The sequence below is a fragment of the Coregonus clupeaformis genome, chromosome 10 (assembly GCF_020615455.1).
Source record: "Coregonus clupeaformis isolate EN_2021a chromosome 10, ASM2061545v1, whole genome shotgun sequence".
Taxonomy (NCBI): domain Eukaryota; kingdom Metazoa; phylum Chordata; class Actinopteri; order Salmoniformes; family Salmonidae; genus Coregonus; species Coregonus clupeaformis.
The window spans coordinates 14,772,027-14,790,330 of NC_059201.1; the positions used below are offsets into that span (position 1 = coordinate 14,772,027).

The following is an 18,304-nucleotide window of genomic DNA, read 5'->3' on the forward strand; positions in this document are numbered from 1 at the left end:
GCTGGTAGGGCAGGCTGCCAGTGTGTGTCCCAGTCTATCTCTCTAAGGGCTGTGGAATGTGTGCGCTAGTTCCCTTTAGGAACATCCCTCCCTATTTTACTAGAAGGATGAAGGGAGCTTTCAGGAGGAGCTTTAGTCAATGACATTGCAGCACCATGCCGTAATGGAGAGGACCAGGAGTTATTTCTGTTCAGGTCAAGTGTTTAGAGAAAATCCCTGGCCTAGTCATGGACCGCTAAGAGGAGAGTGTGAGTTCGATAGAACATTCTGACACTTTCTGTTTGACCTAAATGCATTTGTGACCAGTAATGTTGGCTGCTCATATGTTTACCATTTATTTATCTTCTCTTCCTCTCTCTCCTTCCCTATGCATTCTTCCTTTCTCTCCATTCTCTACTTTCTATGTGCAGTCTGAGCTCATGGTTGTTTTAGGGTGTTTCCCATGCCTTTCCCCAGGGTGTCAGTAGGAGGCACTGTAACAGTGTATCTAGGACTAGGAAGGTGTGTGTGTGTGTGTGTGTGTGTTTTCCTGCCTGCGAGCTGCACGATCCCTGTGCCGCTGCCAGCTCTGGGGCGGTGGTTACATAAGAACCGGGTCGGCTTTTTTTCCTTTTTCCTGGAACCCAGCCTGCCTGCTTCTCGCTCTCTCTCTCGCGCTCTCTCTCGCGCTCTCTCTCTCTCTCTCTCTCTCGCTCTCGCTCTCTCCCTGCTTCTCTCCCCTGCCCTCCACTGATGTGTGACCTTCAGAGGTAATTGCCAATAAAAGTGCAGAGGAGCTGTATACCCAAAGACACTGGCTGTGCCGTCGCAGGAGGGGGCCGAGAGGGGGGGGCTATAGGGGGTACAGGGTGGGGGGCGTGGGAGGTATATATCTGTCTACAGCTCTCCCTATCCACACCGGTTAATTGCCCCTCCTTCCTCACCGCTAGCTCTGATGTAATAACAGAAGTATGAGGAAAACAAGCCAGCCAACCTTGCCCACCCTCCCTTCTCTCACTAATACCTCTCCCTCTTTCTCCCTGTTTCCTTCTCTCTCTCCTTCCTTTTCCCCCTCTATCTATCTATCTATAGCTATCTCTCTCTCTCTCACGCTCTCTGTCTCTATCCCTCTCACTTTTTCTCAGTATCTCTCTTCTTCTTTCTCTCTCACACTCGGTACAGTCCTGCAGACACTTACACTGTGTGTGTAGTCTAAGTGGAGTTGGCAGAGGTTGTTTCCGTGGCGTGTTAGTGTCGTAGTGTGTTGGAGGAGACTCCCCACACAGCTCAGTGCAGACACACACTCCTCTCTGTGGTTAAGCAGGAGGAATATATGTGGGTTCAAATGCAGCTTGTCCTTAATGCACATGAACATGTACTGTGTGAGCTGCTCTAAAATATATATGTTTGTATGTATTTTTAATTCTGGTACCACCAGCAACTCACAGGGGGGACCATATCTGTTCTAACCGAGCACTAACTAACTCAATTCAAGGGCTTGATGAAAAGTTGATTAGGTGAAGCTGAATCATGTGTGTTGGTGTTGGGCCAGAACAAAAATGTGCTCGTCCTGGTTCCCCATTGGTTCGCCACTAAATAAGCTGATATTTTTGGTTCTGATGGGGTGCGACAGTTGAACTAATGGAGGCATCCATAAGTGATATTCTTCTAGAATCAATGGGTATCAAATGGATAAATAATACAAATGGATGTAATAAATAATAAAAATGGATGTAGCAATCTCAGATTTCCCATTTAACACCTGGGCCCATGATTTAAAGAGGAAGGAGGCAAATCAGTGAGAGGGACCTGGGCTCTGTTCAGGAGGGTGTAACGTCACAAAACAGTCAGATATAAATGGTATAGAGCAGATATGATACTCTGTCATGTAGAATAGGGAATTGTGTCAGCTCTATACATTACATATCCATCTGCAACATTCTGAACTGTTATTTTGCCTGAATAGGTCCCTATAGATGTACGAAAGTAGATCCGGTCAATTGTTGACACTCACCAGACACTTGGTTGGTACTGGTCTTGGCTCAAGATCTTGGGTGGACAAGATGAATGTCATTTTACAGGTCTGAGAAAAGCAGGTCACTTGCAGCAAAATTGACAGCAAGCAACAGACTTTTGATTAGGTTTCCTCAATGTCTTTATGGTGTTTGGAGAACTTTGAACACAGTGGGCAGCCAAGCGGCAAACCCCAAGATCCATTTCAGTCAGCAACGGGTCTAAACATGACTGTCTCCCTCCACCTGCTAATACACAAACACAATGGACATGCACAGCACACACACCAAAAAACACCTAAAAGGGGAATGTTTTTGCATGTGTTCTCTCTTAACGTGGAATCTGGAGATGTGACAGACAGACAGCAGGGGCTTGCCGCGGGGAGATTCCAGCTTGGTGGAACGATTGTTGGGCAGGATGTGGTGAGCATGAGGGGTTGTTGTGCGGTCGCTGTGGTCGGACCATGGGCGTTGGGGAGAGAGCACAGATCTGCTCTGATCAGCAGGCTGTCTGACTTTGATGTGGTCACGGTGGGGGGAGGATGCTGTGGCCACTTCTGCCTGCCTGTCTGACTGAGCTACAGTAGGACAACGTCTGACATGCCTCTGCTTCTCTACCGGGACACACTAACAGAAACATGTTTTGGAAACAGTATGATTACATAAACTTAAACTTTTAAAGTTATATTTAAATATTCTTAATTCTTTAAGTGATAGAGGAGCAATGTCAATATTTAAGTGGAGGGCGGCAGGTAGCTTAGTGGGTAAGAGCGTTGTGCCAGTAACCGAAAGGTCGCTGGTTCTAATCCCCGAGCCGACTAGGTGAAAAATCTGTCGATGTGCCCTTGAGCAAGGCACTTAACCCTAATTGCTCCTGTAAGTCGCTCTGGATAAGAGCGTCTGCTAAATGACTAAAATGTAAATGTAAAATGTAAAGTGATGTGTAAAAGGTAAAATAATCACTGAAAGTTTTAAGGTGACACAAACATGCTAGTCTCTCTATACAGTAACATACCAGATATGCTCAAGCCTCTCTCTCTCTCTCTCTCTCTGTTGTTTTGGCGACAGATGGGCTTTCTAAGCTCCTGTGTGTCTCTAGTTCAGTGTTCCCTCTGAGCTCCATTATATAACACCCTCTCTACCTCCCATTCACCCCCCATCCACACCTCCCCTCCCCTTCTAGTGTTTCTGCTTCTTATGTAATTAACATGATTGCATGGGAGCGTGATCGGACTCCAAACAGTTGTAGCTAGCTAACAGGTATCCTGTATATCCCACTATGTGGCGGCCTCTCCAAAAGGCCAAGGGTCCACATGAGAGAGAAGAGAACCATGGATCACTTTTATTTGTGCTGTCATTTGTACAGTAGTATTGTACTTTGCCAAGAGTGACGTTGGTCTGCAATTCGTTATATGCAATGGTTCCAGACAGTGAACTGTTGATTCTCTTCCCACCCTCCCTTTACTTCCTGATTGATAGTCATCATCACCGCTGCTGACCACTCCCATTGCTTTGACCCCTCCATAACCTTCACACCACCCTGCTCTAACCCACAGTCAATGGCATGGCACAACCCTATAGCTGCCCTTTGCAAGTCAATAATTTATAAAATTATTAATCAGTTATTAACCCTGTGTCTGTGTATGTTGGCTGTACCAATGCTGCATGAGGAATAACCCTATGTTTGTTTCTGTTGGCTCGCTGTGCTGTGCTAACCCACCTCACTGCACCAGCAGCTGGATCTCAACCAGCCACAGAAAATACTGGACGACCAGAGGAGGGTAGGTACTAATCCTGACTGTAACATGACCACAACCATAAACTATAAACCCTGAACCCCAACATAACCTTAAACAACTTGAGGATCCTAACATGAACATGAGCATAACACCAGAAGAGGGTAGGTACTACTGGCCCTGAACATAACATGACCATAAACCCCTAGCCTTGAACGTAACCCTAACCTAACTCCAACACTCATTCATTCTAAGTATCAAGACCAACCGCTGCGATTGCTAGGTTTTCACCCTAGTCTGAACCCCTAACCCATCACTGAACTCAACAGATTACTAACTCCACTGCAGCCCTTACCCTACAGTTGTGGTTAGCTGACTTGACGCCCTGCATATAATCATGGTTGGCTTAGTGTGTCAGTGTGTGTGGAATGGATAAGCAGTGGCTTTCTCTTAGCAGTTTGTCTCCAATACGAACTGGGTACTGCAATCTAACACAGATGAACCAACTCACACAACATATGCTACCTTCCCACCTCCTCACACTTGTTATCTCAAAGGAAATAGGGAGTGGAAGACAAAGATGTGGAGCGTGATTGGATGATTGGCTCTCGATGTGTGATTGTGTAACTTGTTTCACACAATGCCCTCACAATGTCCATTCATCTGTCTCCTGCCAATGACAGATAAGGCTCTATTCTCCGTACTGCGTGGGTTAGCCCGTCTCAGTTAGCTGGAGCATTACCATGGTAGCAGACTTTATGTAATGTCGCTCTCATTCTCAAATGCACACCCACGGCTGACTTTAACACACACACACACACACACACACACTCCGCCACCTCTCACTCTTTTCCCTCAGTTCTCCTTATGGGAGGTCTGTCAGGTAGCGTGTGCGCTGCAGTTGCCGTGGTGATGGCATAGTCGTGCGGACTCCCATTGGTGTATGGATGAGTCATCCTTGCTACGTCTCGGGAGGGCAGGCCTGTCTGAAAACAGCTAGGTCCCAAACTCCCAAAGTGGGACGCAGGCTCACTTCTACCAGGGATAGAGATATAACAAGCTTGAAGACTGATTTTTACCTGTGTTATTGAGTGTTTATTCAATATGTGAATGAGAATATTGGGAGAGTAATAACAATATGGACATTTAACAGATGCTTTATCTACAGCGGCGTAGGTGGCCTATGCTGATATCTAACCCATAACCCTGGTGTTTTCAGAACCCTATTCCAACCAAACCAAACTAGCCATCTGAACTCTAATCTTCATCCTTGCAAGACTATGTGGGTAACTTAGAGCAGTGCAGTTCATGCACACAATATTCATTTGGATTGGCTTGGCCTGAACCTGGCAAGTTACCATATGTCCCTTCCCTCTTCAAACCACTTTAATCAATTCAACTGGGCCTCATTGGTATGATGATGGATATATGTTGCTCATAATGTACACTGTATAATAAACTCCCTCTCAAGTCTCCTTCTCTCTTACATCATCACACTAATATACCTCCATTTTCCTCTCTCTGTAGGGTGAGGCACTGAGACAGATTCTGGTGAACCGTTACTATGGCAACTTCCATAGTAGGAGTGGTGGGCGGAGGGACAGCCTGACTGCCTTCAGCAACGGAACCCTGGTTCCAGTAGGGCCCAGCAAGAGCCAACTAGGTGAGAGCATCTCTCTGTCGCCTTGTTTTGGTATCTATATATAGTATATATTTATCTGTCATCTCCTCTGTCTGTCCTCTTCTCTGTCTCTCTGTCTGTCATCTTATTTGTCTCTCTGTCTGTCTGTCTGTCTGTCTGTCTGTCTGTCTGTCTGTCTGTCTGTCTGTCTCTCTGTCCTCTTCTCCGTCTGTCCTCTTCTTTCTCTCGGTATGTCTGTCCATTGTTTTGGAAGAAAAGGTTAACTCTCAGGTAATTTTGATCCCATGTTGCAAAAATCACCCCACAATCAAATTAGCTTATTTTGTACCTTTTTATGTAAGTTGTCACAAACTGTTGCCAGATACAGATGAACAAAAGGAACCTAAACTGTCAAAAAAGCAAGAGTTTCTTTCTAGTGCACACAGAAACCAAGCATGACAACGTTGCATATTCTTCTGTCCTAATTCTGAAAGCTGGACCTCTGTCCCCTGCCAAAGAAAATACTCTTTATTCACACACACACACACACACACACACACACACACACACACACACACACACACACACACACACACACACACACACTATCATGCAGATAACGCAACTATGAGAGGTGAAAGTCTGTGTATGATGGATGGTGGTGGATAGGGAAGTTGATATTGTTCCCCTGCAGAACTGTCAAGGTTTCCCAAACAGACCTGCTCATTATCTCTCTGTTATATAACCAGGAGGCCTATCTCTACACACACAAACACACACACAAACATAGACATAAACACACAGAATCCTTTACTGCTGAGCCGTAGAGATGTCTAGCTCTAGTCCAGCCCTGTGAATGTGAGCACACCAAGCACAACACTGTTATTTCCTCGTGATGAGCAGGTCACTGTGTGACTGATCTGATCACACTATTTCAAGTCAAAATATTGAGGCAATTTATCTCTTCACACAGCTTTTCTCATAGAGCTCAGTTGAGGAGAACTACTCTGGCTTTTTGGGGAATGAGGCCTGTTGAATAAACCATGTTTGCGCGTGTCTGTGGGTGTGTGCCACTGCTAAAGGCTGCCAAGGTGTTGTCAATGATACTGGTGTTAATCGCTCATGAGAAGCATAGTAGGCCCTCTTATACATTTCCATAGGAAATCCCCTCTTGATGTTTTCTTATGAAATAATGTTTTTTTATTTCAAATGTGGCTAAAACTTGTATTTACTCTCTAATTATATATGCAAGTACACTGTAAATTAACATGTAAAGGTTTCACAATGAAATACACATGTAGGCGACTGCCTGGATGAGTGCACTTTCCTATTTTGCGCTTTCCTATTTCGCCAGACATTCCATTGTGAATTAGTAATTTGGAGGTATCTATAGATGACTGTGGTAGTAAGATTTGAAACCTCTCCTTATCCTTATAAGTCAGTAGAACAGGGAGAACCACATTCATAATCCTGACTCTTGACCTCTCCACCCCTGTCCCTCCTTTCAGGTCTAGGTGGTCCGGGAGCCCTGAGTCGAGGGGAGATGAGCCTGGCAGAGGTGCAGTGTCACCTGGACAAGGAGGGCGCCTCCGACCTGGTCATCGACCTCATCATGAACACCACCAGTGACCGCGTCTTCCAGGAGAGCATCCTATTGGCCATCGCCCTGCTGGAGGGCGGGAACACCACCATCCAAGTGAGTCAGAGCCACCTGTCAATCATAAGGATGTGGGTTTGTCAGGAATGAATAAAGCCTAATAAATACCTGAATGATAAAACCAAACATTATTTAAAGTGCATTTCACTAACATAAACAACGTACATCATTGGTCCCAACTCCAAACACACTTCATAGATGAGGGAAAAAAAGGGGAAAAGATAAGTCCTTGGATAGGGACATTACCAGGGTCTATCCAGGTACCGGCCTGCTCTGACCCTGTACAAGGCAGCCATTTTGCATTAGTCCACACCCCTGCCTGCTGCCTTAGAAGGGGTGGCAGGTAGCATCGAGGTTAGAGCATTGGACCAGTAACCAAAAGTTTGCTTGTTCGAAAACCAGAGCCGATAAGGTGAAAAATCTGTCGCTGTGGCCTTGAGCAACGCACTTAACCCTAATTGCTCCAGGGGCACTGTGCAATGGTGATCCTGGCTGTGACCACACTCCCTGCGTGTCTCTTAGGGGTGTTGAGATATGCAAGAAACACATTTCCATTACACACTTGTGTGTAACAGGACAAATATAAGCACCCCAAAAATTATTATTATTATAGAAGAGCATTACTCACCATGCCCCATAACACTGCCTTACTTCTCCTGACAGAGCTGAGCACACGATAAAGACAGAGTTCACTGTCAACTTTAAACAGTCCCATGAGGCCAAGGGGAATGATTGAACTGAAACTGTGAGGCACATGATCCCTGCTCAATAAAGCCCTCTGGATTGTTTACAAGGGAGAAGTATGATACTTCTCTGCGAACAGTAGATACATTTAATTACGTGTGTGCATATTATGTGTGCACAAGCCCGCTGCATTTATGTCTGCTATCAATCCGTCTGTCTGCTCGTCTGTCTGTCTGTCTGCCTGTGCTTGCGTAAGCGGGGGCAACTTGCATAATCAGATTAGGAGTGAGGAAGCCACTCTAGCAGAGATAATGTTCTGGCTTCCCACGGCTGCAGCATGTCTGCTTGTCTCCCTCTTTGCCTCCCTCCACGCCTGTTAGCCTGGCTGCTGCAGAGAGAGCACAGAGTATCACGTGACCAGCATTACATAAGGCCTGTGTGAATGAACAATGAGGAATGTCTCAGCCTTAAAAACATTCCAGCCCTCCCTCTTTCTCTCTCAACCCAGACTGGGTCATGCTGGGCCTCTGGAAGTGGGGCAGTAGGGAGAGAGGGAGGGGGAATGAGGGCAGAGAGGGAGGGAGGGATAGAGAGAGAGGGGGGGGGGACTGGAAATAAACTGGAGCTCTTTCTTATTACATAGTTATTTTGTTCTGAAACACTGAGTGGAAATGTAGAGGGAGAAATACTGAAGTATTAACATTTAATGCTAAAAAGGAGAGACGTTTTCTCTTAAGCACGTCATGATTTTTACTATTTTCTATACTATTCTACTGTATCTTAGTCTATGCCGCTCTGACATTGCTCGTCCATATATTTATTTATATATTCTTAATTCCATTGCTTAACTGAGATTTGTGTGTATTGAGTACATGTTGTGAGATTGTTAGATATTACTTGTTAGATATTACTGCACTGTCGGAGCTAGAAACACAAGCATTTCGCTACACCCGCAATAACATCTGCTAAACACGTGTATGTGACCAATAAGATTTGATTTGACTTAACATACTGTAGCAGTTCATGAATGCCTACCAGCTTGCTAGGCTGGATAATTTGCTTCCTGACCCGGATACTTCAAATAACCGCTTGATGTCTCTGCAGTTGTCCTCTGGTGTTTGGACTGTCCTGTCTCCCAGTAGAGTATGAAACCTGAGGACACACTAGAACAGATCTTTCTTAGAAACCTCCAGGTTCACTTTTCATACTGATGAGCTGGAGATGTTCTTTTTCAACCCTGCTCTTTGAACACTGGTCTTCGAAGATATATTTATTATTTTAATTATGATGAAAAAGGAATTTGTCTCTGAAAGAATATTAAGACTATACAAATAATAATGTACTTTTTTAGATTAATTTGCTGGAGTCCTGACCTCATATTATTTATATGAAACACAAACTAACAGCAATGCGCATGTTTGTTGGTGTACTAGCACTCCTCGTTTTCAATGTATCTTCTGTCTCTTTTTAAGAAGGGATCCACTCTGAGGTGTCTTATCTGTGTTGATGTGTCTCTATCCCAGACACCTGTTCTGGGTGGAAGCCTGAGATAGCACTCACATGGTTAACCATTACCTCCTGACCTACATACCACACAGAAATAAACCTGACCATGTACTCCCTCACCCACTCCCTCACTCATGCCCACATTCACACTCCTTACTTATTCACTCTCCTGCCAGCTTCTGGGCAGGCCAGGACTGACTGAGCAACTGTCTTTGTTCCTGGCTAACTTTATTTTCTTTGACCAATCAACGTGAGTCACTTTGCTGCAGGAGACATTAGATTGTTCCTGCCTGCCACACTCCTCCTTCCTGTGACAGCTACTGCTGGGACAGAGGGAGGGAAAGGTTTTGTGTGTGTGTAGTTATTGTGTTGTGACGTGACATTTCTGCAGTGGTCGAGCACCTAACGTGAAACCACAAGTCATGCTGCTCGGTTGCCTTCCAGGAAGCATCCCTGGGCTGGCTGCACACTGAAAAACCAACGTCACACCAATAAAGGCTTATTTGTGCTAAAATGAATGGAAGGAAGTTAGTAAGTTAGGGACGGTGAGGTTCCTCTCTGGATTTTAGTCCTGAGTTACTGTGTGGACTCTGTGTGAGGTTAGACTGTGTAAGGACAATAGACAAGACACAAGGTCATCTGTCCTCTTCTATTCTGTCTAGTCTGTGATTTTATTAAAGCTTCCATTGTCAGGGGAGGGCCAGAGTGACAGAGAGGACAGAGGATAGGGAAGAACAGTAGAAGATGAAGGAACAGGGAAGAGGAAGAGATAAGACACGTGTTCAGAGAGGAGGATAGCAGGAAGAAGAAAACGAGAGGCTAGTTTGGGGTAAGAGAGGACAAAAGGCTGTAAGTGAAGAAAATAATTAAGTGAAGAGAGAAGGCAAAAAGAAGAGAGCAGAGTAGGAGAGCTGCAATTCCAGTTAGTCTATGTGTGGCGCTGCCTGATGTGAATTAGGGAGAGAGAGAGAGGGAACGAGAGGGAGCGCGGTTATAAATAGCTCTTATATAACATCCCATTGTTGATGCCAAGTGGCGGAACGGAAGGAGAGAAGGGAAAGCGCTGTGACCTTGTTTTTCAGAGCCCCCCACCTCGCCCCGCCACGCCGAAATCTCATTCCGCTAGGGGTTAGTCTCCATGGTTACAGGCAGGCTCTCTGTTTACCCAACACTCCAGGGGGCCCCTGAGACTCCCCATCCCTCACTTCCCTCTCTCTCTCTCTCTCTCCTCCGCCCTTCTCCTCACCGTCAGTCCATTTTCTACTCCTCCACCACCATGTCTTACTTAACATCCCCAACATCAATCTGTCGAGCGTTGTCTCTGTTCCAGCACTTGTTTTCTAAGTCCGGTCTAAACACAGATGTCTTTTTAATACTCCTGCCAAAACAATGTACATAATATATCTCTATTGTACTAATGTCTTCTTATAATAGGGGGATGTTTCGACCAAGCTGAAATGCAGAAGAAACAAAGACCATTTTACTTCTACCAGCATGTTGTTGCAACGTGCATGGTTAGGCATTGACAAGTGTGTACAATGTGTGTGATGCATACAATGCAAGCCTAATCTGCTGCATTCAGACTTTGTTTTGAATCAATTGTAGCGAGGAAGATCCTTTAGGACCCTCTAGGATTTAGAAGAGCTCAGATCAAGTCAGTTCTTAGAAAAGGTCTAAGCCTCTTTGAGTGAGTGAGTGAGTGTGAGAGAGAATAACAATGATCCATCACAACCAAACTGTAGCGTGAACATTACCTCACAAAACTCCACCAAACCCAAGATACCCCCGAACATAGTAACCCTAACCTGACCCAGATCCCCAAACTCCACCAGGCCTGTTATCTATGCTATGGCAACAACACCAACTTTGAGTCCCATTTGCTCATAGATGGGGATGCCCTAGTAGTGAGAGGAAGCATGTTAACAGATAGGTGGAGAGGGAGTGGAGAATGAATGTGGTTATTATATAAGAGCAATGTAGTTTGAGAGAGTTTGTGAGAATGTAGTTTGAGAGAGTTTGCGTGTGTGTGACACAGAACATTTCACACTGTCCTCCAAAGCTGGTCTGTTTTGATGGAGACAGCTGACCAACATTTTAAGACATGGAGTGTGTGTGTGTGTGTGTGGCTGTATGATCCCTGTCTGCCTGTCTGTGTGTGTTATGTAAGCTCTCCAGGGTAGAGGCAGGAGGGGAGGAGGAGGGGGGCTGTGAAGAGCTCTTGTCTCCGCTAGGATCAGTGTAATCGCTGTGTGTGTTATCCTGGCCAGGGCCCTGCCGGTATAGCCTCTCCCCCCTCCTCCCTCACCCCCTCCCCAGGCTCCAATGTCCCACCCACGCCCGTGCGAGAGAGGGAGAAAGAGAGACGGGAAGGAGAGAGTTTTTTATGGTCTCTGGGAGGGAATGACAGGGAGAGCGAGACAGGCATGAACACTTCTGCCCCCCCCCCCCCCCAACACACACACTTCTGTGGGTTGCCAGATTATGAGGTTCAGTTAAGCCCCCCTCTGCCTCTGCACTATCCACTCTATCATCAAGTTATTTATTGCACTGGATCTTGCTGGATAGCACGCACGCTCCCCCGCACCACTAACACCACCGCTCCTCTCCTCTCCTCCACCCCATACCCCCTCACCCTGACTGGTGGCAGAGGGTGTACGTGCGAGTGGTCTGGTGCACAGTGGTAGGGGTGGGTGGGGCTGGGGGCTTTGGAGTCTGCTGCCCAGGGGACATAAGTACACAATGATGTCATTGTTGATTTGGAGTAGAGGAGGGTATAGGGAGAAGTCACTGATTTGGGTTTAAGATGGGCAGATCTGCCACTGGAAGACCTGATCACACAACATAATATTGTTTTTATTCAGACTGAGGAAAGACAGTGCTGGCTAGATAGTGTTATCAGATCACTAAACTATAGATATACTTTTTGATAGTAAGTCAGTAATGTACTATCCCGTTAAATTAATTAAGGTAAAGGTTAGCTGACCCAGGGCTGTTTACCAAGGAGGAGTGGCACATTTCGTTCATTTCACGTCTAACATTGTGTTACTGAACGTCCTCCTGCCAGCAAGCCTTCCATACACATCTCTCTTTTGAAATACGACATAACATGGAGTTTGTCCATTTTGTTTAAACTTTATTCAAACTGATTACAACTAGTTATTTTTCAACCTCTCTTGTCAACACGCATGCATGCACGCACACATGCTTAAACCAGCTCTAAAGCACACAAACACTATCCCAGTTTGAGTTCACACCTAACCTAGAAAAAAGGCTAGTTGTGCAACAAGCTTTTAGAGCTGGCCTAGATACCAGCTCTGATAACATTACCTCCCCCTTCCTCACCCGGTCGCCCCCTCGCTCACTCCGTCCCCATTTCTCCTTACCTCTCTTACTCCATTTCCATTTCTGTAGCTCAGCTGGTAGAGCACGGCGCTTGTAACGCCAAGGTAGTGGGTTCGATCCCCGGGACCACCCATACACAAAAATGTATGCACGCATGACTGTAAGTCGCTTTGGATAAAAGCGTCTGCTAAATGGCATATTATTATTTTATTATTATTTCCATTTCCCTTTCTCATTTTATTTTTTGTTCCTCTCACCCCTTTTCCTCTCCCTGTCTGTCTTTCTCTCTATCTCTCTCCCTCCCTCCCTTATTCCCTTCCTCTCTCCCTCTTTCCTCCCTCTCTCTATCTGTGTAAGTAGGGCACGCTTCTCCCTCTCGTGTCATATTCACCCTGAGCAGTGGGCCTGTTCTGCCACTGGGTCAGAGTCTCTCCTCCTCTCCTCTCCCTCCTAGTAGACTGTGACCAGATAACAGCTCTTACCAAAACAACACCCCACCCCCCCACCCCTCTGCTCCGGGGAAACAGGACAGCACAGATCTCATTACAGTCAGGGGTTAGAATGTGCTCCCATTTAGCTTGAATGTGACACCCTCAGAATGTAGAGTCCAAGTCCAAACTGTGGTCTCTCCACTGAGGTTCTGTAATAACATGAGATAATAATAATAATAATAATACATTTATTTTATGTAGTGTTTTTCATTACAAGTAGAATCTCAAAATCGTTTTAAAAACAAAATAAACAAACTATTTAACAAAACATATGTATGGATCTGGCAGTTCTTTGGCGATGGTCTTCCACAGCTTTAGATGATAGGCAGTTCAGAAAGGTAGTATCTTGATGGCACAGTCAAAGCCTTAACAGGGTTTTTTCCTTCTCCTCTTTAGTGTTTGCTGAGGCTGACTGTGGTCATGGTGTAATGGTGTTTCGCATGCATGGGCACACAGAGATCGAGAGAGAGTGATAAAGAAAGAGGGTGAAGTCCCATCTTGAAACACGGTCTTGTGTTGTCATAGACCAGGGATTTATCAGCTAGTTTTAGCCGTGGGACGACTTCTTCTTGAGCGGATGGTCGGAGGGCCGGAACATAAGTACAAATAATTTGTAGACTACAAATTGACCGCAAGAAGCCTGAACAGATATAATATTTGACTAAAACATAATCATTTCAAACCTTGCTTACATTTGTATACGACGTCTCTCTATTATGCGTGGGAATATATACAGTACCAGTCAAAAGTTTGGACACACCTACTCATTCCAGGGTTTTTCTTTATTTTTACAATTTTTTACGTTGTAGGATAATAGTGAAGATATCAAAACTATGAAATAACACATATGGAATCATGTAGTAACCAAAAAAGTGTTAAACAAATCAAGATATATTTTATATTTGAGATTCTTCAAAGTAGCCACCCTTTGCCTTGATGACAGCTTTGCACACTATTGGCATTCTCTCAACCAGATTCATGAGGTAGTCACCTGGAATGCATTTCAATTAACAGGTGTGCCTTGTTAAAAGTTAATTTGTGGAATTTCTTCCCTTCTTAATGCGTTTGAGCCAATCAGTTGTGTTGTGACAAGGTAGGGGGGTATACAGAAGATAGCAAAGAGAAAAGACAGTCCATCATTACTTTAAGACATGAAGGTCAGTCAATATGGAACATTTCAAAAACGTTTAAAGTTTCTTCAAGTGCAGTCGCAAAAACCATCAAGCGCTATGATGAAACTGGCTCTCATGAGGACCGCCACAGGAATGGAAGACCCAGAGTTACCTCTGCTGCAGAGGATAAGTTCATTAGAGTTACCAGCCTCAGAAATTGCAGCCCAAATAAATGCTTCACAGAGTTCAAGTAACAGACACATCTCAACATCAACTGTTCAGAGGAGACTGCGTGAATCAGGCCTTTGTGGTCGAATTGCTGCAAAGAAACCACTACTAAAGGACACCAATAATAAGAAGAGACTTGTTTGGGCGAAGAAACACGAGCAATGGACATTAGACCGGTTGAAATCTGTCCTTTGGTCTGGAGTCTAAATTTGAGATTTTTGGTTCCAACTGCTGTGTCTTTGTGAGACGCGGTGTGGGTGAACGGATGATCTCTGCATGTGTAGTTCCCACCGTGAAGCATGGAGGAGGAGGTGTGATGTTGTGGGGGTGCTTTGCTGGTGACACTGTCTGTGATTTATTTAGAATTCAAGGCATACTTAACCAGCATGGCTACCACAGCATTCTGCAGCGATACACCATCCCTTCTGGTTTGGGCTTAGTAGGACAAACATTTGTTTTTCAACAGGACAATGACCCAACACACCTCCAGGCTGTGTAAGGGCTATTTGACCAATAAGGAGAGTGTTGCATCAGAGGACCTGGCCGCCACAATCCCCCGACCTCAACCAAATTGAGATGGTTTGGGATGAGGAAATGCAGCCAACAGATTCCAGGTGAATCTGGTTGAGAGAATGCCAACAGTGTGCAAAGCTGTCATGAAGGCAAAGGGTGGCTACTTTGAAGAATCTCAAATATAAAATATATTTTGATTTGTTTAACACTTTTTTTGGTTATTACATGATTCCATATGTGTTATTTCATAGTTTTGACGTCTTCACTATTATTCTATAATGTAGAAAATAGTAAAAATAAAGAAAAACTCTTGAATGAGTAGGTGTTCTAAAACCTTTGACCGGGAGTGTACATTACCAGAATTGCCCTTGTAGCCGCTGCGGAAAGTGAATACGTTTATGATATGTACTTGGTGGTACTGTATACACTGTAGTGCAGACCTGTCTTATTTGGATCAATTTGAATAACCTGAACCTTTGTTTAGCAAAAGGGCCATTTATCAGATGCTTTTATCCAAAGCTGTCTTACAGTTATCACATGTATTTTTACCATGCGGGAATCAAACCCAGAACTGTGGTGTTGCGAACACTATATGCTGCAAGTAACCAACTGAGCCATCAACAATAACGCCTATTGTACTCGATTTGGTAAAGTAGGCTACACACAACATTACACAAGCATTCACATGACGGAAATTAACGTTCCATCCTTGTAACCTTTTGTTGTAAATAACGTTAATTCCCAGTAACTTTTGTTGTCTTCCTTTGTACTAGCGTTCCTTCTTCTGCCGCCTGACGGAGGACAAGAAGTCTGAGAAGTTTTTCCGTGTGTTCTACGACCGGATGAAGCTGGCCCAGCTGGAGATCAAAGCCACTGTGACGGTCAACACCAGTGACCTCGGCAACAGAAAGAGGGACGAAGACGCCCCCGACAAGGACGTGCCCGTCCGCAAGAAAGGTCAGAGGTCAACCTCTTTTGTCAGTTATTGAATTGAAAGAGAGTAGGATGAAGTTACCCCTAGACACTGATCTAAGGTTAGTTTTTCTCTGAACACGTTAGCAATAAATACTAGCTGCCATGAAGAAGTCTTTCTTTTATCCCCAGTATCTAGTTTGGTGATAATATATAGACTTTGTGGCCTGGTTCCTTTGTCCTCCATGTGTCTCTGCAGCCAAAGACTCAGCAGTGGTGGTGACAGAGGAGGCGAGAGAGCAGCTGCTTGAGGCCTCGTCGGCCACTAAGAAAGCCTTCAACTCGTACCGCCGTGAGGCCGACCCAGAGGACCACTTCTCGGTGGCTGACGGCACGCCCAGCACCGGGGACAAGAACCAGGAGGACGGAGAGATGAGCTTCATCATTGTCATCATGCAGCCTATCCTGCGCTTCCTCCAGCTGCTCTGTGAGAACCACAACCGAGACCTGCAGGTCAGTTATTCAGCCAGCACAACATCAGGGGAGCTAGCCCTCACAGCTAGCCTCTTAGCAGGACAAGTCTTATTCTATGGCAATAGTTATGAACTTCACCACTATGTCTTTAGGTCGCAGTGGTGTATTGTGTAAGTCGCTCTGGATAAGAATGTCTGCTAAATGACCAAAATGTAAATGTTAGGACTTCTGCGTTGCGTTCTACGAGCCATTTAGTATTGCTGTGAATGAACATGAAGAGTAGTAGAATAAACACGAAGTGCGTAGTCAGTACCTGATATGGGTTTTCTCCCCTGGGCCAGAGGTGGTGGAAGGATCATCAGGAGTAATGAGATGGATGGTTTTATACACTAATGGAGTCCTGGTGGTCCCGTCTCTAATCTAACTGTTAGCTCAACACTATGGCGCTGATTACCCAGTGACTCATGGATGGATATTCTCTGTTTTTTAAGGAGTCAGGGTCATCCTGTTCTCATTTTGATGTTACCTGAAAAGCTCTTCAGTTCAGAGTCACACTTTTAATACAAAATGTAATGTATTTTTTTCCTATGTATAAAATGTGCATACTGCTGTGTTCCTACCCTCCCTTGGTCCCACTCCAGAACTTCCTGCGGTGTCAGAACAACAAGAACAACTATAACCTGGTGTGTGAGACACTGCAGTTTCTGGACTGTATCTGTGGCAGCACCACAGGAGGCCTGGGCCTACTGGGACTCTACATCAATGAGAAGAATGTGGCTCTCATCAACCAGACAGTGGAGAGCCTGACAGAGTACTGCCAGGGACCCTGCCACGAGAATCAGGTACTGGGATGGGTCTTGGCCTTTAGAACTACAACTAGATATGGGCCCTTGTCATTAGAACTAACTAACTATGGGCCTTTGTCATTTTGTCATTAGAACTACAAACAGATACAGTCCCATAAGAACTAGCTACAAGCACATATGCATACCATAAGAAGCAGTTATGGACTCCTATCTTGGGTCCACTTCTTTTTTCATCCGTACTAATAATACTGTCAATGGATGGGTTGAGAGGGCCCTTACATGTATAACTAGTGACCTAGTGTAGTCCTTTGCAGTGCGTTCCTTTGCAGTGTAGTCCTTTGCAGTGTAGTCCTTTGCAGTGTAGTCCTTTGCAGTTAACTTAACTTCTTGTTTCCTTGCAGAACTGCATCGCCACCCATGAGTCCAATGGCATTGACATCATCATCGCCCTGATCCTGAATGACATCAACCCACTGGGGAAGAAGAGGATGGACCTGGTGCTGGAACTCAAGGTGAGGCCTCCCTCTCACAGGCCTATAGGGCTCTGGTGACAAGTAGTGCACTATATAGGGAATAGGGTGCCATTTTGGACGTAGGCTGGGTCTCCACACTGGACCTAGTAGTAAAGCTACTTTACCCCCTGCTCTAGTAGCTACTCTATCCCTGAGTGGAACTTCACAAACAGTGTGCTGCTGCTTTTGAAACCTAGACAACTCATTAATCTCTCCTAAACTAGCTCCTTTGGTGCCAAACCAAATATCTGCAGATTGCATTTCCCCCCTAAGACTTGTGGATTCTGCCTGTTTTCTTTGGAAGGAGGAACAGAAACAGCTTAGAAAAGATTTTATCTTCAACTTTAGACGTATCTCATGACTATGTCATAATGGTTTGTTATCATGTAATCTTTATCTCTGTTCTTTCCCTCTTTCTCTTTCTCTCCTTCTCTCTCTCTCTGTAGTGTTTTTAGTGTAATGAGGATGTCTTATTAAAAACAAAACGTTTAAAAAAAAAAAGTGTATCTCTCTCTCAGAACAATGCCTCCAAGCTGTTGTTGGCTATAATGGAGAGCCGCCATGACAGTGAGAATGCTGAGAGAATCCTGTACAACATGAGACCTAAGGAGCTGGTGAGCCCATTGTCACCACAAGACTATGTGTGCATACAAGTCCCCAAAAGTCTCAATTGCCCCCATGAGTCTCCCCCCACAGGTATAGAGCATTGAAGGTAATGG

At 45.0% G+C, this 18,304-nt stretch overlaps 1 protein-coding gene across 3 annotated transcripts in view; it reads left to right on the top strand.

The window, feature by feature from the left end:
- Positions 1 to 18,304, top strand: part of LOC121575199 (inositol 1,4,5-trisphosphate receptor type 1) — a 147,428-nt gene that overhangs the window by 91,993 nt on the left and 37,131 nt on the right. For 2 of the 3 annotated variants that reach the window (XM_045222860.1, XM_045222858.1), the window contains 7 exons: positions 5,255 to 5,390; positions 6,857 to 7,044; positions 15,655 to 15,838; positions 16,053 to 16,306; positions 16,909 to 17,109; positions 17,475 to 17,585; positions 18,104 to 18,199. In XM_045222860.1, the coding sequence (XP_045078795.1) occupies positions 5,255 to 5,390; positions 6,857 to 7,044; positions 15,655 to 15,838; positions 16,053 to 16,306; positions 16,909 to 17,109; positions 17,475 to 17,585; positions 18,104 to 18,199 (1,170 nt within the window). Of the gene's footprint in view, positions 1 to 3,727; positions 3,773 to 5,254; positions 5,391 to 6,856; positions 7,045 to 15,654; positions 15,839 to 16,052; positions 16,307 to 16,908; positions 17,110 to 17,474; positions 17,586 to 18,103; positions 18,200 to 18,304 lie in introns of all 3 variants that reach the window. The other variant, XM_045222859.1, reaches the window with a different exon arrangement.